Source organism: Panthera tigris, chromosome E1 (assembly GCF_018350195.1).
Source record: "Panthera tigris isolate Pti1 chromosome E1, P.tigris_Pti1_mat1.1, whole genome shotgun sequence".
Taxonomy (NCBI): domain Eukaryota; kingdom Metazoa; phylum Chordata; class Mammalia; order Carnivora; family Felidae; genus Panthera; species Panthera tigris.
The window spans coordinates 36,054,485-36,074,875 of NC_056673.1; the positions used below are offsets into that span (position 1 = coordinate 36,054,485).

Sequence of the window (20,391 nt, forward strand, 5' to 3'; positions counted from 1 at the left end):
CCCCCGCCCATGCTCTGTCTTTCTCAAAAAAAATTTTTTCAAACAAAAATCTCTGCCCCTCTCCCCTGCTCGTGCTCTAAAAGTCCTTTGATAAATAAAGAGGGAAATGAGAGCCTTACGAAGAGATGGTGATTTTCGTCTCGGTGTCCTGCTCCACTTTCTTCAGGTTGCGCCCTTCCTTGCCAATAAGCCGCCCCACAAAGTTATTATGGGCCAGGATCTTCAGGGGAACCTCGTCGGCCCTTGGGAAGAAGTGAGGGGTGAGAGATCCTTAAATGGCAAGCCATGCTCAGACTCGATCATCCTGCCCCCACAAGACGTGGGGTTTCCAGGACAAAGCACGCGACAGAGTTACACTTTAAAAGATGACGAGAACCAGCACAGCGGTGGCTGCTGAGGGCTACGGAAATGCGGGAGTGGGGCTGGGCTGCCAAGGGGAAGAAGGACAACCAGAGCGATGGCTACGCTCGTTACAGAAGTGGGGCGATGGCTTCACAGGTGTATGCCTGTTAAACTCATCCAACCGTATACTCGTGTCATCGCGGACTACCGAATTCCAGGCAATTAAAAAAGAAATAAAAAGAATGAGGTGGGTCTAGGATTACTGATCCACGTTAAGTGCAACAGCCAACTGTAGAACATGTTCATCAGGACCCTATTTGTGCTACAACGTACGTGCGCACACATACACCTGTGCACAGCACGTCGATGTACAAACACCCGTGAGTTCACGGGATCGCTAAGAGGATACGTACAGGGTGTTCCTTGTGGGAAAGAGAACCTCGTTTCCCAGTTTATGTCTTATTTATCGCCATTCTTGCTAACAGTTCGTAGTTGGGGGGGGGGGGGGCGGGGAAGTGGCAATCCTCTCGTTACAAGACACGCCGGGCAAAAGCCTTACGTTTTGGTGTCCTTTGCTTCCTTATGCATAATCTCCAAGATCATCTTACACGCAGAGGAGCAGCCCTCGGGGGTTGAGTGGACACTGATGGCCTTCTCCGCAGCGCCTGCATTCTCCTTCCTGTGCACGTCGATCCTGAGGACCACAAGGTCAAAGACGGTTAGGCGTCCCTGGTGAAACCCAGGGTCGTCTTCGCACTCCTGGCCACCTTTCCTCAACCGAAGGTACAGAAGGGGCCCTTGGAACACGTCCAAGTGAAGAATGGGAGGGGCAGAGAAAGGGCCAGGGAAACCCGGCCAGCCTGCTGCTCCGGATTGTGTCTCAACCAGGAGGTGGGGAGGGACAACGGTGGCGTCTGGGGTGGGAACACGGGGTTGGCGGACGTCAGCCCACGGCTCTAAAGCTGCACTTCTCCCTTAAATTCTGGATCTCCCCCCCCCCCGCCCCGCGTACAACTATAAAAGAAAGGCGCACTGTCCCAAATTAAAAGTAAATAATAAAGGATGCCTTCGCGTTAAGGACACGACGTGACCCATTCTTTTCCAGAGTATGCTGATCAGCCATAAAGATTAGAGAAGAGGGTCAACTATACTCGACTGGAAAAAAAAATTTTAAAAAGGGATTAGAGGAGCAGCCGCGGTGGATGGGCGATGGGGCAGGATCATGACCTGTTACTGAGGGCTGACTTTGGCCAGGCTGCCCAGCCCTCCGGCCACCAACAGGCAGTACTGAAACCACAGAACACCAAGGAGGGGCTGACTCACAAAGACTAGGTTTGCTTGATGAGACTTTCCTACAAGAAATTACAGAACCCCTCTAAGGTCTGTGCGGCCCAGCCACTGCCACCAAATGGCCCGCCCCAGGCCTTTTCAACCCCCTCCTCAACCCCTACCGGCCCCTGCCTTCCTAGGAGGCCGTGACTGGAAGCAGCGACCCCCGAACGAACACAGAGAAAAGGGAACGCGTTCCAGGCGACATTTCCTAAGAGGTCAATACTGACGCTCCTCGGTGTGCTTCCCGGAGGCACCCGACCTCCATCTCCCAGCAGCCAAGACTCACTTGGACTGGGTCTGTTTCGTGATGTTTCGGATGGTGGCCCCCTCCTTGCCAATGATGGCACCCACATACTGGGTGGGCACCAGGAGCCGCAGGGGTATGTCCACTTGCTGCTGCTTGGCCGGGGCCCCCGCCGCCACAGGGGAGCCCTGGCGGGGCTGACCCCGAGAGCCAAAGCCTCCTCGGCGCCCGTTCTCAGGACCCTGTGCTATCTGCTCGTCGGGAATGTAGGAGACCTTTAAGGCGTGGTTCTCCAGCTGGTGGCCATTCAGCTTCATGATGGCTCTGGGGACAGAGGGAGAATCTACCGGTCACACCAATCCATGCCAGTCACAGCAAATGCCCTCCAGCGTGTAAAGCACGCTGGGTTCCAAACTGGAACCCGCTAAAAGCCAGGGAGATGACCACGTGCCCCCCCTCCCCCTTCCAACCTCCACCTCAGAGAACTTTCCAGGCGAAATGGCTGATGACATCGAAGGGAAACCTACGTAGGCGGTTCCCATCGGGCTTATGAATTTCAGCCACATAATAATTTCAATCATAAGACTCATGTGAGAATCGCAGGTCGTGATGGTGAATAAATGTTAACAGATAGAAACAGGATGGCACAAGAGGCTTGTTTTTGCACCTGCTGAGTCTGGCACCTCCCATGTTTGAGGAAACCGTACGAAAAAAAAAAAAAAAGAGAGAGAGAGAGAGAGAGCCACAGTGCCCTGCTTACCACTTGGAAGCAGGAGTTTAAGTGTATCTGGAAATGTCTGCAAACCTGGGGTGTTCTTCACCCCTGTGCAGGAAGACGTGCTCCATCCAGTCCCACACTGGCTGATGCAGGTTAGAAATCTCAACAAGGCAACAACAGCCAGAGGAGAGTGTTGCCGTGACGTTCAAAGCCAGGCTAAGGACCATACACTGGCCACAAGGGGCAGTAGGGACTTCCAGAAAATTCTGAGCCGTCTGAGCCGATGAGCCAGCCAAAAGGAAAATGGGGGCAGGATGCCTGGCTGGCTCAGTCGCCACCAGAGTATGCTAACTCTTGATCTCGAGGTCATGAGTTCAAGCCCCTCGCTGGGAGGAGAGATTACTTTGAAAAATATTTAGGAGCGCCTGGCTGGCTCAGCTGGAAAAGCATGCGACTCTTGATCTCAGGGTCGTGAATGCAAGCCCCACGTTGGGTGTAGAGATTACGTAAAAATAAATACACTTTTATAAAAAATAAATAAAGAAGAAAAGACAGTGGTTATTTGAGGAAGTAGTGGGATTTTACGACGTTAACACTAGGTTGGAGGGCACCGAAAAGATAAAGGTGGCCTGCCGCAGGAAGAAGAAAGCCACCAAAAGCAAAATGTGGCAGAAGGCCCGTAACGGGTCGGATATAAATGAGTACACGCACAAAATGTACAAACTCTGTCAGCACCCGTGGGTGAGAAGTGTTAATTGCTCAGCCCAAGGGCTTAAGGAGCTAGAAATCGTGGGTGTGACGGGACAAAAAGGATCCTGCAAAAGGCATAAACTGGGCTCATGGCATCACCGCAATAAAATGTCTGCCCCCGCCACATCAGAAGATGAACAAATCCCTTTTGTAGAGCTCGCAGTTCCTCCCGACTACCACTAGATGGAGCCATCAACACAGCAAAGGCCCTCTGCAGTTCCAGGGTATACCTTTCCTGGGAGGGCTTTGGGTCCGTTCCCTTCCATGTGTTTGCTATCGATCCCTGAGTTTCTGTACCTCTGAGATCCTTGAACCAACAGACAAGAGTCTGGGATTGGCTATCACCATAACGGAACCGAAGGAGTAACTCCCGCCTGCCAGGACCCCAACCCTGTGGAAGCAGGGGTACCTGGCTCCCAATACCCCACAAAAGACCCTCCCTGCCCCACTTTCCGGCCCACTCACTGCCTGGTCTGTTCCCGGTTGGAATAGGTGACATTCACCACTGCCGTCTCACTCTCGGTGTTCACTGCGGGAGCAAAACAGAGGCCAAGGTTAGAGCCGTGAGATCTGGAGATGCCACCGATGAACCCCAAGTGTTAAAAGCTCATCTTTCCAGGTTATGAGAAGTTACATGTGTTATGAGAAGGAAAGAGCTGAATGACAAGGCAAAATACTTCCCCTAATTTAGGCCCCTCTCACCAGAACTGGAAAACTGAAATTAACCTTTTTTGCATTTTCCTTTCTATGTCTTCCTTTGATTGTCCCTACCCAGCCCCTCAGAATCTGGGCAATAAAAGGGTGTGATCAACACATCAGCAGTTAGGCGGCAGGAAAACACAGACACACACACACACACCTGGCTTGGGATACAAATTTACTCTTGGGAAGTTAAACTAGTTAAAACTCCACACACACAGAGACTGGCAAGCCAATGTCCTGACGGGGCATTCCAAAGATCTTGACAGGGGAAACGCACATGCAATCTATCATGACTTCATGGCACATGCCATTAATCCCATCAACGTCCTAGGCTCTCATCATGAAACCCCTTGGTCTTCATTTGATCACCATATACTCTTTCCTATGGGAGACTGGGCTGGACGTTAGAATTCCAGGCGATCCGGGGACATACTTCTCATTTTAAATTAATAAAATTAACCTGTCTCGTGCACCACTGTCTTTTGATTTGGGGTCTCCTGGGCCCGCTCAGCCCTGGGGTGGAGGACACTTGACAAAAACCACGCCTCTCTCCCAACCATGCTGAGGATGAGTCAGTGGGCCACAAATCCTTAGTGCAGACCACTCTTTAACCCCTCTGGCCTTCCTCCACAGAGCTCTCCCACCACAGTGGTGAGGGAGATTCTCCAAGAATCATCTTTCCAGTTAAACTGACACACAGTCATGAACGAAACCAACGAAAGTTCTGCCTTCCCAGAGCTTACGTTCCAGCTATAACAGACATCAGTAAGCACAATAAGCAAATTCTACGGGATCATCACAGATTGATCAAGGCCATGGAGAAATGTAAATCAGGGTAAAGGAAGCGGTGGTGAGGGGTAACGATCTTAAATGCGGTGGACAGAAAGGAAAATTGACACTCGAAGACTCTGCTGTCCAGCAAAACCAAACATTCCCACTCTCTTCTCTCCTCCAGGTAGCAGGCGTCCCCTCCTGATACAGTTCCTTGGGTCATCGCTCCCTGGTGAGCCCCACACAGATTTAAACTCATGTGGGCTCTTGCCGGGCTGCCCAGTGAGGCTCACGATGTGCTCCCAAGCCAGGGCTCCATCTTGCTGTTTGTCCAGGAATAACTCCGTCATTAGTCTAACGCATGAGCAGTACCGGACAATGGTTATCAGTGTGCCCGGTCGTGTCCTGGCAAATATTTATGATAAAAGGGCAAGCTACAGGATCAGAGCAGGAGATCCTGTTTGATGGGCCTTGACCTTGGTACAGGCACATATTTCCATCTAGAGTGATTTCTAGCTTGCACCTTTCCATAGAGACTTGAGAGGAAATTTTAAATCTTCACGAGCTGATGATGCACATTCCTTGAAGAACTACAAACTCAAATAGTATAAGCTTTTCTATTGGCCAAGCTCTACCATTATATGTCCAACCAAAATCACTCCACATTTTAGCTCATTTCGTCTGAAACTTATTTATAATCTTAAACAATGGAGAATCCTCAGAAATCATAGCCAAATGTGCTCTGACCTAGACTGCTTTCTTATTATTTCTGCTGTGGGCCCACTCTTGAAAGACTATGCCTCCCCATCACTATGTGCCAAGTAATAAATCCTCGGCTTTTTTGTTTTTTTTTTTTTAATTATTATTATTGACCCAAGACATGCACCTGACAATCAGAGCTTCTAACAAGAGACCACCAGTTGACGGACGAGTCCAGCCGAACACAAAGAATCACGAAGCTTTTAAAGTAAAAGGGCTGCAGACATACTCAGGCCGAGCACACAATTTCCATTCTTAAACTACGGCTTTTAAAACAGCGGGACCTCATTCTACTGTGCTTGATCCCTATGGGGCCTAGGGACACCATGCTGGAAATGAGCCACCTTGCTCACTCACAGGAGAAACCCGTCCCAGAGATAAACGGCCCAGTCCAAGCTAGGAGAACATGCCCACAGCCCCTGTGTGGTGTATCTCCCTCCATGCCATATTCTGCCTATCTTCTTTCGGTACACCAGGCAGATGTGGTCACAGAAAAGGAAGCAAAGAAGATTCCCCCCCAACTCCCACCCTCCTTCCCCGCCACCCACCCCCTCTGCACTCTTACCTTGCTCGCAATTCTCCACTGTACCATATTGGGCCAGCAGGCTATCCAGCACCTAGGAGCACAGAGAAGGGAGGAAGGCTACTCTGGGCATCCCAAGAACTGAGACAAAGCCAGCCCCGGACACCCCTCACCCCAAAGCACAGTGGCACAGGCCGAGCCTTAGATGGGGATTGAATACTACCCGTTCGGCTTACCCTTTCTGGGGTATCGACACTAGCAGTGACCTTTCGGGGTATCTTTACAGAAATGTGCTTGAGCACAAAAAAGCATTTAAGGGCCGTTCTGGAAGTGGACTTGGGCCGCCAGGGCCCCTGAGTCAATTTCTGCCATCATTAAGTTTGGGGCCCGAGGAACATCCTACCCACCTCCATAATGCCTCTCACCACAGGGCCAAGCCCAAAGGGCTAACACTGGTAGTCCTAGGCTGAGGATGAGATCCAAGCAACCTTCCTCAGCACTAGCAGCCCTGGCCTACCCCCAGGCCGCCAGGGAACCTCCCCAGTCGTCTCTACCAACTCAGACTGACCAGGACTTCCCTTCCAGTCTCCGCTACCCCACCCACTGAGTCTCCCCCAATCACTTACTTCCCAACGAAGCTGGGGTGGGATATTTCGAATCTGGATTTTCCGACTCCTGAAATTAGAAGGAACAGGATTAGTGACGGCTCCGGATGCTTCAGGAGCCTCTGACCTCGAAGGGTTTAATCCCCGCCTCAGTCTTTAGCTCCCTCCCTTCTGTTCAACACCAAAGTCTGAGAATCCAAGAATGATAACCTTTGGGGATACAGAACTGGTGCAGGGGTGCCTCACTCTAGAGAGTAAATTATCAGTGTTACCACAGACGGGAAACCTGAAAACCAGATGCCCTAAGCACCAGGGCCGCGGAATTCCCTAAAACTCACATCTGCTGTGTCTATCCCTCTACTGAGGTGTTACTGATTCTTTTCTCCAGTAAGCGTCTATTACCTCCCACTCCGTCTCAGGCACTTGGAAGGCAAAGCTGCTACAGAAAACATCAGTCACTGATCTGCTACCTATTTAATTGCTGCCTACTTCACGCTGGACTTTGCTCGAGATGCTGGGGAGCCGGCGATAAACAAAACAAAGTCCCTGGCCTCAAGGTGCTCACCATTTATTAGGGGAGATATACGTGCAGCCAAATTACAGCAGGATAATAGTGCGGTCGTCAAGTGGTTTTTATACAGGTATGGATTTAAATCTGTATTCCACTTTTAACAGCACTGTTCTTAAAATTTGACCTCTTTGAGGCTCACTTTTCTTTCTTTGTAAAAGGGGAATAATCCCTATTCACAGGGTTTAAGGTGCTGTTAGGTAATATTAGAGCTTAGCAAAGAGCTTCAAGTACTCAGAAGTGTTGTAACAGAGGCATCTTGGAATGCTCCGGCCAGAACGGTTAACACACAACACATCATCACAATCACTCCTCCTCCCAAATGACTACACCCTCTCCTTCCCAGCTTTCAAATACCTCTTAAAAATGTAGTATCCCCACCACCCCTGCCCCCACCCCCGCCCCCGGCACCTGCAGGAAGGCTTTTAGGTTCAAAGTTGACTCCCAGGGCAATTAACTGCTCACCACCCAAATCAATGCCCTAATCCCTGGGCTTACAACATTTCAATTGACTTGATCTTCATCGGTCAACTGTCATTTGGTCTTTGCATATATCCTGGATCACAAACTTAGTTCAGGGACAAGGTCCAAGGAAATTCTAACGGCATGAGGGAAAACTGGCCTGGGAAGCAAGAAAATCCAGTTCTAGCCCTTAAATTACCCTGACTGGGTCTTCAACTGACTAAGCCAAGTAAGTTTCAGGCCTCAGTGTTCCTAACAAGGCCCATGTCGGCTCTTGCCAGGCTGGGGGGGCAGGCGGGAGTGTAAACACATGGGAACAAGAGAAAGGATGCTAAGCTCTAACTGAAATGGTTCCCTCTTGGCTCTGTCCTGAGCCAGCTCACTCACCATTCCATCCCTGTGACCTCAAAGTGTCTTCAGCTGCAAAATGGAAACCAAAGGGTCTCTAAGATCCCTTCTAGCTATGCAGCTCTGAGCACATAAAGTCTTTGTTGATGAAATACACTAAGGAAACCTCTCCCGGGGACGAAATAACTTCAGGGCAAAGGAGGACAGGTGTTGAGAATCAATGTATAGCTTTCTCGGTTGATTGGTTCGTGAACCTGACCTAAAGTCAGACAACTATGCAGGACAAAAGAGTAACCGTAAGAAGTAAGTCCAGTTCTGTGGGTCCTCAGATCACATACCGGACTGCCTTCTTTGATTTCATTCATAGGCAAAAGAGGGAGCCCCACGGTCTCTGCCCCCCGCGAGGGATGTCCCATACAGCACTCATTTTGTGCCCAAATGGGCAGAGAAAACTCAAGAACCCTCACAGTGCAAGTCCAACTCTTGGAGGGTTGAGGTTACACCATTCAAAGACTGAGGACACTGATCTAGCCCGATGCCAATGACAGGAGTCACTCAAGCTGAGGGAGGAGGCCCTAACAAACTCTTCTGGATGGAAGAGGTGGGGGATGCCTGCCTGGGAGTTCAAACCTGCAAGGGCTTAAAGCAACCCCTGTACAGGAGCTCAGTTTGAAGATGGCTCTTTCGAGAGGGTCCCTTAGTGTAATCTCAGGTCAAAAGTCAAAAGTACCCTTCCCCCTCCTCCTTCAAACTCCCAGTTTTAGGGGCTTTCTTTTCAGGGTAGGGAAGAGTTGGGGAGGGGATGAGGTGAGGAAATCAAATCTCGGGTTGGGATTTTAATCCATATCCTGAAAGCAATGGCAGTCTGGAATGTCTGGAATGTTCCAGGAGAAGGAGGGGGAGGAGGGCAGGGCCACACGACCAATGAAAGAAAAGACCTCCTGGCAGCCCCCTCCCACCCCCAATAGGCAGGGACTCACCCACCCCTCCAGGACACACACACCCAATCCTGGGAAACCATGCCAGGCTCCTTCAGGCCTCCAAACCTCCTTTCAACAAAGCCCCCAACCCTGATAAAAGCACAACAGAAGCCACGAAGGCCCTTTGTCTTTTAAGCCCTTGGCCTGGTTTCTATTACTTATGGTGCTACCTAACTTCTTTCAGGCCCAGAGCACATGGGGCAATGTTGGGAACTATACCCAGTACCCCCTTCCCGGGACCCCTGCTTAACTCCCAAACTATGTAGGCCTGATGCAAGCTGGGCCGGGGCAGTGCGCTGAGGGCTTGGAAGTCCATGGAAGAAGCTAAGAGCATTTGATAGGGTACTTCTTTGCTCTGTACCTTGGTTTCTTCCTGTGGAAACTGATAAAAGCTTTTGTGAGGGCTTAAAAGAGACAAGGCATGTGAATTGGGGCACCTGACTCGGAGGAAGTGCTCAATCCCTATCCAGGTCCTCAGGAGCCTACAGGGGTCCAGACAAGGATGGGAGGAGAGCGGCGGGTAGGGCCGACAATGAGCACTCAACGTGATGGTAACCGTTTTAAGTCTTCAGGTTGCCGTGCTGAGGAAATCGTGGGAAATACCACTGCCTATAGTCCCACTCCCCCGCCTCCCTTGACAACTAAAGGGTTCTAGTTTGGCCGAGGGACCCACTCACATTCTAGAGCATCAGCTCCCACTACGGTTGCGCGGTACCTTTACTCTACAGGCAGCAGGGCTCTAGAGTCTGAGCGGAGCCTGGAGGGCCTAAACCCCAACATCGCTTGTTCAGAAAAGGCCAGAGAATGCCTAGAGGTACAAGAACCACCACCCGTCCGTCCACGAAGGAGCTGAGAAACCTGTTGAGTGATAGCTCTTGGCAACGAAGGCAATGGTTTCACCAACCTCATTACTTCCCTGGGTGCCAACACCCTGTGGCTTCTGACCTCTTTGCTCTTTGCCTGCCCGGATCTGAAGGCATTGCTTGCCCTGACCATGCCCTGGGGCAGCTCCTAGTACAGAGCAACCACAGGGGATTGATTTCTCTAATGGGGGTGGGGGAGAGGGGAAGGCCACAGAGCCAAGCGACCATTTCTTTCTAGCCCTGGGAAGATTCCAGGAGAGAACGGAGGGAGAGAGCACCCATTCAACAGTAGGAGTAGGAGTTAAGCAGCAAACCAAGAATTTCAGGAAGTACAGGAGCTGGGTATCAGGAAAGGGATGTGGTTGGGACTTCTCCCTGGGAAGGAAGCTCTTGTCCTTTTCACCTTTTCAGAGAAGTATACACGGGGAAGGAAAACAGGTCAATTAGGGAAGGGCCTAACACTTGAGGAATACTTGAAAGATTCCAAGCTGAGATTCTGCACTTGCTAGAAGACTCCCATGACCCATGATGCTGGGGGTCCATGGCTCCCTTTTAGAGACCAGGGCCCCAAGAATGGGAGATTGATTGAGTATCTTGGCCAAGTCACACAGAGTCAGGCTTTGAACTCAAAACCTGTCTGATTCCCGGCTCGGTGCACTGTCCCCTGAGCTGCTGTCTTGAAGGAAGAAAAGGAACAAAAAGTCTTTGCCAAAATACAGTCAAAGTTAGGCCGCGGGACAAATTAAAAATATTCGGAATTCATACAACACGGTGAACAATGGGCCTGGCTAAAGTGGGTACTGTTCTCCAATAAATCAGAACATTCCGCCCGTAATTTCTTGAGCTTAGTAACTTTCCCTAGCTGCGTATTTCCGTAAGTGGGTGAAGTGATCCTATGGCGTAATTGAACACTGACTAGATACTTGATTACACTATTAAGAACTAATGATTCTTCAAGTTCTCATATTTAAAAAAAAGACCGTTACAGATAAAATAAGGTGTCCAGAATTTGCTCCAAAATAATCAGGGGATGAAGAAAACACTGATTAGATAGGAGTTGGTAATTTTTTGTTTGTTTATTTATTTACTTAGAGACAGGAAGAGAGAGAATCAGAAGCAGGCTCTCTGTTGCAAGCGCATGGCCTGATGCGGGGCTCAATCTCACGAACCAGGAGATCATGACCTGAGCTGAAATTGAAGAGGCGGACGCTTAACCAACTGAGCCCCCCAGGCGCCCCACGGGTTGGTAATTTTTTTTTTTTAATGTTTTATTTATTTTTGAGACAGAGAGAGACAGAGCATGAGCAGGGGAGGGTCAGAGAGAGAGGGACACACAGAATCCGAAACAGACTCCAGGCTCTGAGCTGTCAGCACAGAGCCCGACGTGGGGCTTGAACTCACGGAACTCTGAGATCACGACCTGAGCTGAAGTCGGACGCTTAACCGACTGAGCCACCCAGGCACCCCTTGGGTTGGTAATTTTTAAAGCAAGGTGATGGGTACACGGGAGATTTATTACGTTATCCTTTCTACTTTTTTGTATTTGTTTCCCATCATTAAAATTGTTTTTTAAATTACTCTAGCTCACCCGGCTTTGTTTTTTAATGTTTATTTATTTTTGAGACAGAGAGAGAGCACGAACGGGGCAGGAGTAGAGAGAGGGGGAGACACAGAATCTGAAGCAGGCTCCAGGCTCCAAGCTGTCGGCACAGAGCCCGACGCGGGACTCAAACTCATGAGCCGGGGAGATCATGACCTGAGCCAAAGTCGGATACTTAACCGACTGAGCCACCCAGGCGCCCCATAGCTCACCCAGTTTTAAAGTCACAGCAGGTTCTAAATGAATGCATCCAACAAATGAGGTTTTCCAGTTGGAGTTGTATTAGCAAGAATGCGAGCCTTGGCGGTGAGCCTGTGGAGGACGGAATGGGGGCTCCCTGCAGGGCAGAATGCACCCTAGGTATAAGGAAGAACTCCAAGTCTCCTGGAGAAAAGCTGAAAACTGCCCCAGGGAGTGTTGGATTCTTCTTTCCGCCCCCAGAGCCACAGGGGAAGGTGCCGTCTTCAGTCAAGCAGATGACCTCACCCCTCTCTAGGAGGGGTTCCTTTAAACCAGGGTGGGGTCAACCAGCGGAAGGTGGGGGGAGGGAAGCAGCAACAGGTTTTGGAAATCGTGTCGAGCTCTGGGCCCCTTATCAAAAGTCAAACCTGGACTTTCATCTCTGCAGAGAACCAGGATTAAACTGGGATTTCCAGATTAGATCCTGCACCTCTACGCCTCCCCCTGGCTGTGATTTTCTGACTAACAGGCTATGTGGCCTTGGGCAAGTCAAACCTTCAACTCTCTGGACCTCAGTTTCTCACATCTGGGAAACAAGGATTCGGATTAGCCTTTTACCGAGTCTTGTGTTCCCCAGACGGGGATCAAGTCGGTCCACCTGTAGGAAAAGGCTTTCTTAATCAGAGGAATTTTCTGGGCCCTGATGGTCTTAGGGTAAGTGGTTCTTAAGATGCCCCCCTGTCTTTTTTGAGACTTGGTCTCCATCAGGAATGTGAGAAAAGGGAAGAACGCTCTACACCAGAAAAACGCCAACAGTTTGCACACCATTTCAAGATTTCAGGAGCTAATGAGAACTTCGGAATCCATCCGTATGTCCCAAATTAAGACAGCCTCCCACACATCTACGCATTTAACTCTTCCCAATGACGTCCAAGTCTTCATTCGAGCCTACAGGTATCTTCTCAAAAAGCTGGGAAGAAACTAACCCAAGGCAATTAGAAAATAAGCTTGGCTGGGGATGGGGCTCGAGTTATCACGTGCACGTTGGAAAAGAGCAAAGATGTTACACACCGGCAGACGCATCATGCTTGCTCAATCCTAATAAGTAGTCAAGAAACTCGCTACCGTGACTTGCCCCGAGGTTTCTGTAGTCTAGCTGCTGTAGTCATTTATTCCATAGATTTTCCTGGCACCTACTAAGCACCGGGCCCGTGCTGTCTACACCACAGTAGCCGCTAGTCACATGTGGCTTTTGAGCAACTGAACTGTGGCTACCGCAACCGGGATCATCATTCTCTTGTCTTCTGTGTTCATACAACTGTAACTTTTCCTCCGTAAAATTTGGGAAGTCTAAATACAGATCAAACGTTTCCGATGAAAACTTACTAGCAACTGAATCAGGACAGGCTCTAAGCGTAAAAAAACATGCACCAGATTCTTTACCACTTTGTACCCCACCCCCCAAGATAAAGACCTCATTATTACATTGATGGCATGTTGCACGAATAATACTTTGAATTTTCCAGGGGAACCTGGGCGGTTCAGTCGGTTAAGCGTCCCAACACTTTGATTTCAGCTCAGGTCATGATCTCATGGTTCGTAAGATCAAGGCCCGAGTCGGGCTCTGTACTGGCAGTGCAGAGCCAGCTTGGGATTCTCTCTCTCAAAAAATAAATAAACGTTAACGATAATAATACTTCGAACTTTTCACTTAATATTAGGATTAATCCTTTTCATTATTTTCACTCTTCTCTGACATGGGTCTTAGAAAATTCCAAAAATCAAAAACAATCTAAGCGAAAAGGAAAGAAAGAGAAAGAAAGGAAAAAAAAGAAAATTTACTTACGTATGTGGCTCTCACTGCATTTCTACTGCAGGAGGCTGAGAAGTGCTACAGTGCAGAGCTAACATGATGGAAGACAGGCATGCCTTTTGCTCTCATGGAGAAGACAGTCCAGGAGGAGACCCCATTTTGTTGGGGATGGGAGGAGGGAACAGACAGGGTTAACTGGAGAGGAGAGGGCGGCTATCCACTGGATCCCTTCAGAAGTGGGTGATGCTGTGGACTTCTCTCAACAAGAGAGTCCCCTGTGACTAGTGCTGGAGTAGAAGCACCCTCCCGAAGCTGGCTCTCCTCCCAGTTTCTGCCAGCTGGAAGTCACACATAAAAGATGTCCCAAAGTGCCAACCTCTGCCTTTTCCATAAGATCACCACTGACCCCATCCTTCCTCCCCACCCTGCCCCCGCACCCCTGTAGGGTGGAGAGGTGAAGAAAATAATGGTCCAGGAAAGCCTCTGAAGGAGGCGGACCTGGCACGCTCCAGGCATGGCAGTAGCTGAGAAAGGGGGCGGGGTTGGGGGGGAGGAGGAGCTGGCACCGTGCCCAGGGCTCCATGCCAGGCTGATCCAGAGGCAGGGCAGCCAGACAGGCAGGCTGTCGGGTGGGCTGATGGGCAGGGTAGGGGCTGGAAAGGAAAATATTAACCTATTGAAAGGTACAAGACCGGGCAGCGCAGATGCACCACCCAGGTGAATGCCAGGGTGTAGGAGGGGGTACGGGAAGGCAGGGACACCACTGGGTGTATCTGTGGTCCTGTGAACATGGTTTTTTTTTTTTTTTAATGTTTGTTTATTTATTTATTTAGAGAGAGAGACAGCGAGCAGGGCAGGGGCAGAGCAAGAGAGGGAGACAGAATCCCAAGCAAGCTCTGCATGGTCAGCGCGGAGCCTGATGCGGGGCTCGAACTCACAAACCCGGCGATCATGACCTGAGCCGAAACCCAGAGACGGACGCCTAACCGACTGAGCCACCCAGGCGCCCCAGTGTGAACATGTTGTTTTAAATGGATGTAGCACACATGTACTGTCCCACATGTGCTGATTCCTGTGCTAATAATGCCGGAAACAAGCAGAAGGGAAAAGCAAATCTCCAGAAGAGACTCTGAAATGAACCACACAGCCTTCTCCTTCGGAAGGCTCTGTACAGTGTTTAACGTGCTCCTGGCCTACCTGGAGGCCAGAGAAGAAGGGTGGGGTGAGGGATCGCTAGGCTTCTTATGGGACCAAGGACACACACATGCATGCATGCATGTGCGCGCACACACACACACACACACAGCCCGTAAGCCAGCACTGGGAAGCTCCCGTTAAAGGAGATCAGATTCATAGACTGAGCAGGAGAGGAGTAAGCCCCTCGAGGCTGAGAGGGTCCTCAACCAGTCACCTTCAATTGATAGTTGGAGAAACGGGGGCTCAGAAAAAAGGAAAAGCGCCTTGGCAGCTCTAAGGTAGAACTAGAACTCAGCTCTCCTTCCAGGCTGGCGTATGCTCATCTCACCAAACCTTGCTGCTTTCTCTCTGACAAGAAGTGTTAACACAGCAGAAGCCTGTATAGCCCCCATGTCAGCAGCAGGAAAAATGCCCATATTCTGTATGGCTAAGTGCGTGCCAACTGGCTTTTACTGCATGCGGCTCTAATTTGGGCACAGGGTTTAACTCACAGAAAAGCTAACTATACTATAATACGGCTGGATGACTGTCAGAGAAACGTTAGCAGCGTAAGAGGGTAGTCACCAAAAATTCTTGCGAATTTTCGTGTACGTCTAGGGACAGGCGAGGAAGCAAAGGTGAGACACGGAGCAGGGGACGCGTTTGCTGTGTTAGCAAGCAAACCTCAAAGACGAATACTTTGCTCAATTCACTCATCTTGGAAATACATGGTTTGACAAGACAGCCCACGTTTTTTTCTTGCCCATCTGGGCAGCACCAGAGGAAGCCAAACAGAAGCTCTGAGACAGTGGAGCTCTTTCCAGACAAATTTCAAGTCCGCCCGGGGCCAACTGCCTCTCCCTCCCTCCACCTTGCTCTCTGCCTAGAACTGTCGTCTTTCACCTGAGTGGTTCCTAGAGCGGAGGGGGGGGGGGGGGCCCGCGTGAGCTCTATCTACGCTAGTAAGTGTGAGGAAGGGGAATCTGGGGATGGGGAGGTGGGCAGAAGCAGCCTTCGGAATAAACCTACTGTGCAGGGACAAATGATAACGAGGTGACCCCCGGTGAGCAGCGCAGCCTTCCTAGTGGAGGTAGCGATGGTGTGGGATGACAAATGAACTGTCGCGGGGGCGCCTGGGTGGCTCAGTCGGTGGAGCGTCCGACTTCGGCTCAGGTCACGGTCTCATGGTTTGTGGGTTCGAGCCCCGCGTCGGGCTCTGTGCTGACAGCTCAGAGCCTGGAACCTGCTTCGGATTCTGTGTCTCCCTCTCTTTCTCTCTCTCTCTCTCTGCCCCTCCCCAACTCGCGCTTTGTCTCTCGATCTCTCAAAAATGAATAGATGTTAAAAAAAATTTTTTTTTTAAAGAAAAGAAACGAACTGTTGCGGACATTGTTCACCACCTTCTTCAGGCTAGCAGTGAGACCTTTCCAGCATCTTCCAGCATATTACCAGTGGGGTAGGCTAATATACTCTTGGAGGGCTAGAAAGACTATTTCCTGCCCTGACCGCACGAGGGGTGCAGGTTGAACTCTCACCCTCCGGTGGGGAAATCTCAGCATTTCTCCAGAAAGCTTAAGAGCCAGAAGATCTGGCACTCTGGGACCCAGAGACCTGGCTGAGGACGGAGCTGGGGCTCGGTGGAAAGCATCATGGGGCATGCCTTGGGAATGGAGAGAGGCTGAGCCTCTCCTCAGCAGGGAATGGCAAACCTGGAGAGCCCAGTTCAAGACAAGATTTTGTGGGGGGTGGGGGGTGGGGGGGGCTCTCAGAAGCAAGGAAGAGGAAACTAGACCAGCCTCAAGAGAAATCACTCTGCAGCAACTCCATTCCACCCGGAAGGGAAGACAAGACCCTATGGGACTTAGCATTAATTCTTGGAATCGCGAGCGCTCCCTATGAAAGGATGTAAATGCCTCCCAGTACACATTTTTAAAAATGAACATTGATCATCCTGTTAGTGGCAAGGGGCGCTGGCTGTGTCCCCTCCTGCAGGAGGGTAACCACCTCAAGGGATTCACTCCTGTCTCCCCTCCGGCTGCCGGCCAAGACCTGCTGTTGGTAGTCGCAAACTTCAGGAAGCTGGTGTTTGTTTCTTCCTCGTGGGGTGAGCAGTTCATCGGAACAACTCTCCTCGGACCCGGACACCCATCCTGCCTCTCTACCCTTCCCCAGCCCAGGGCAGAAGGACCGCGGCCGGGGTGGGGTTGCACCGGCGCGTCCCAAGATGGTGCAGCAGGCAAGGTCGCAGGCCTGCCAGGAGCCCCAGGGTGGCGAGCGGGGCCTTCCGGCGAGGAGGGCCGAGGAGGGCCGCGGAAAGCGGGGGCAGGCAGGGCAAAGGAGGAGAAAGAGGTGCCTGGGAAGGGCGGCAGCAGCTGAGGGTGGGGGAGGGCCGGCAGCAGCTGGGGGGGAGGAGGGGAGCCCTCATGAACGGGCAATTGAGAAGGCCTGAGCAGCTGAGCGGCCGCGCTGGCGTCGCCGGGCCTGCGCCCCACGCGGGCGGCCCCTTCCCCCAGCCCCTCACCTCGCCCAGGGAAAGCTGAGCGCGCGGCCTCCCACCCCAGCCGCTGGGTGGGCCCTGTCGGCAGAGCTCAAGGAGGGGGCAGGCGATGCCCCCGGTCCCCCCCTTCCCAGCCCCCCCCCCCGCCCCCGTCGCAGGCTCGGCAGTCTAGAATGTTCTGCCGCCAGAACCCCCTCGGTACCCCGACTCGGTACCCCGACTCGCTGGGAGCGGGTCCCGCCCGGCCCAGGGTAGGGGGTGGGGTGGGGGCCTCGCCTCCCCGGCGGGGCCCAGAGGGGGAGGGGACAAGCGCCCCCGGGCTGCCGGGTGGGGGTGGGGACGGGACTTTGCCCTTTGTCTCTCTCTCCAGAGCCACCGGCCGAAACCCGACCCCATGAGCGAGCCAGGCAGCCAGCGAGGGGCAGGCTCCCCCTCCGGGGTCCTTTAGTAAATCCAGACCCGACCTCCCTGTGGTCAGGGCTGTGACTGAGGTGGTCCTGTGGGGGAGGGGGCTTCCCGCCTGCAAACAGGCCTGCAAGCATTTAAGTGGGAACCGGTTGGGGGTAGGGGGCCGGGAGAGGGCTGGAAGTGGGGCCGCAGAAGCTGGAGGGGAGAAAATGGCCCGGGAGGCGGCATTCCTTAGAGACCTCGGCCGGGCTGCGGGAGGAGGCAGGACCAGGCCAGGGAGGCCTCCCACCGAGAAGGCAGGAACTGAGGCCCGGGAGTGGGCTGGGCTGGGCTGGGCTGGGCTGGGCTGGGGGCACGGAACGAAGGGGCCTTCCGGGCCTGGAGAATAAAAGACCCTTTTCCCGGGGCGTCCCAGGAGCCTCCTCTGAAAAGTTACAATCAAGAGTCATACCCCCCATGCAGCGTAGGGCATTCGTCTGGGGGTGAGAAGGACCTTCTTTGTCTGCCCTCTTGGGGTGTCATCAATTCATGATGATCTTATTAATAACTCACATTTGCACGGTACTTGAGAGTTTACAAAGTCCTTTACACTCGCACCTCCTAGGAACCCAGAACAGCGACAAGAGGTTGACTTGAGCCTCTGAACCACCACAGAAGACTGTTTTGTTTCCATTCTGCAGCTCAAAAACACGGGCCCAGAGAGGTTAGGTGACTAACGCCAGGTGACGCTAGCCAGGGAGGGTCGCTGTACGTGAAGCCTAACTCCTGCTTGTCAGCCAAGGGCAGGTACCTGGGCTCTTGCCTCAAAACATACGTAAGCTATGAATTATGGTTCTGTAGGCTCGTCGCAAAGGTCAACTCTTTGTCCCTTCCTGCTAGGAGGAGGGGGGTGGGTGAGAGGGGAAGCGTCTCAATCCCTGCCCTTCCCCCCAGCCTCCCATTTTCTCCCAGTTGAACCCAAACAAAGGTGGGGGAGAGATAGGCCACCGGCTCCTGGGCTGGTGCCTACCAGCACGCCACACGATGGAGGCCCTTGTAACTCAAAACTGTACAGTTTATTTCATGGGGTTTCACGGAGGCATTAACGTTGGGCATGTTTTCATTTGCTAACCTTATGCTCTTCCCCCCCAAAAAAGCTCAAAGTAAGATTCAATTTCTTTTAATATTTATTTATTTATTTATTTATTTATTTATTGGGGGGAGGAGCAGAAAAAGGAGGAGGGGCAGAAAGAGAGGGAGAGAGAGAATCCCAAGCAGGCTCGCACGCTGTCTGGGCTCTATACAGCACAGAGCCTGACACAGGGCTTGATCCCACAACCCCAGGATCATGACCTGAGCCTAAATCAAGGGTCGGACACCACCGACCAAGCTACCCAGGCGCCCCAAGATTCAATTTCTTTGAAGCGCTAGGGTGCCTGGGTGGCTCAGTCGGTTCAGCATCCAACCTCGGCTCAGGTCATGATCTCACGGATCCGTGGGTTTGGGCCTGAGTCGGGCTCTGTGCTGACAGCCCAGAGCCTGGAGCCTGCTTCAGATTGTGTCTCCCTCTCTTTCTGCCCCTCCCCCACCCAGGCTCTATCTCTCTCTCTCTCTCTCTCTCTCTCAAAAAGAAACATTAAAAAAAATCTATTAATAAATAAATTCCTTTGAACTGTTAAAAGATCACCTGTTCCCACCTTCTTAGAAAGCTCAGCCTTAGAGCTAAAAAGGCTTGGGTGTGGGGGCGCCTGGGTGGCACAGTCGGTTAAGCGTCCGACTTCAGCCAGGTCACGATCTCGCGGTCCGTGAGTTCGAGCCCCGCGTCAGGCTCTGGGCTGATGGCTCGGAGCCTGGAGCCTGTTTCCGATTCTGTGTCTCCCTCTCTCTCTGCCCCTCCCCCGTTCATGCTCTGTCTCTCTCTGTCCCAAAAATAAATAAAAAATGTTGAAAAAAAAAATTTAAAAAAAATAAAAATAAAAAAAAATAAAAAGGCTTGGGTGTGAATCCCAGTGCTACTCCCCATTCAAGGTACTGACGAGGTATTGACCGGCTAAGTTACTTGAACCACTCAGAGCTTCAGCTTCCTTCTGGAGAATGAAGATACCTGCACAGGGTTCTTACGAGAATTCAGCAAAGTGACGTCGGTTAAATGTGAACAGATACTCCATAGAACAGATACTCCATAAATGCTCCCTGTAATTGTCGAAGGAATTCGTCTTTTGACCCGAGTCGCCTCGAACAGAACTCTGGAGCAAAGAAGATGCTCAGCGAAGGAAAGCAACAGGGATATGTGCCCTACCCTGCCTGAGGCCTCCTCACTACAATGCTACCTACCCCTCTCTCCTAGATGAACTGTCTTCCCATCAACATCTATCTCCCTGTCAATCCATAATGCTCTCCTTAATCCGCTATTTTGTCTGCCTATCCTCCAAAACACAGCTTAGCTCACTCAAAGCCTCCCTCCTCTATTTTAGTCCCTGAGGTTGTGTGCCTCCCATTTTAATACGTAGTCTCTTGGCCTCTGCTGTCCCACAGCTTTTCCTGGATCTGAAGTGAAAATGCCGGAGGGCAGAGACTTCATCTTGTACCTCTTTTGTGCAGCACCCTCTCGACCCTTGTTTTTCTCCCCCACCCTGAAAAAGACCCAATAGTGCTAAATAAAAACCCAATAATTAGTATTTAATGCAGCGCGGTGGGGGGGGGGGGGGGGGAGCAGGGCAAAGACTCCCATTTTCTTTTTTTTTTTCTTTTTTTTATTCATTTTTGAGACA

General features: G+C 51.5%; 1 protein-coding gene across 2 annotated transcripts in view; it reads right to left on the bottom strand.

Annotated features, from left to right (window-relative positions):
* The window catches only part of IGF2BP1 (insulin like growth factor 2 mRNA binding protein 1), a 41,832-nt gene that overhangs the window by 9,048 nt on the left and 12,393 nt on the right, over nucleotides 1-20,391 (bottom strand). For both annotated transcript variants that reach the window (XM_042966120.1, XM_007085717.2), the window contains exons 3-8: nucleotides 6,768-6,816; nucleotides 6,184-6,235; nucleotides 3,852-3,915; nucleotides 1,961-2,242; nucleotides 902-1,036; nucleotides 120-242 (exon numbers count right to left, since the gene is read on the bottom strand). In XM_042966120.1, the coding sequence (XP_042822054.1) occupies nucleotides 120-242; nucleotides 902-1,036; nucleotides 1,961-2,242; nucleotides 3,852-3,915; nucleotides 6,184-6,235; nucleotides 6,768-6,816 (705 nt within the window). The remainder of the gene's footprint in view (nucleotides 1-119; nucleotides 243-901; nucleotides 1,037-1,960; nucleotides 2,243-3,851; nucleotides 3,916-6,183; nucleotides 6,236-6,767; nucleotides 6,817-20,391) is intronic.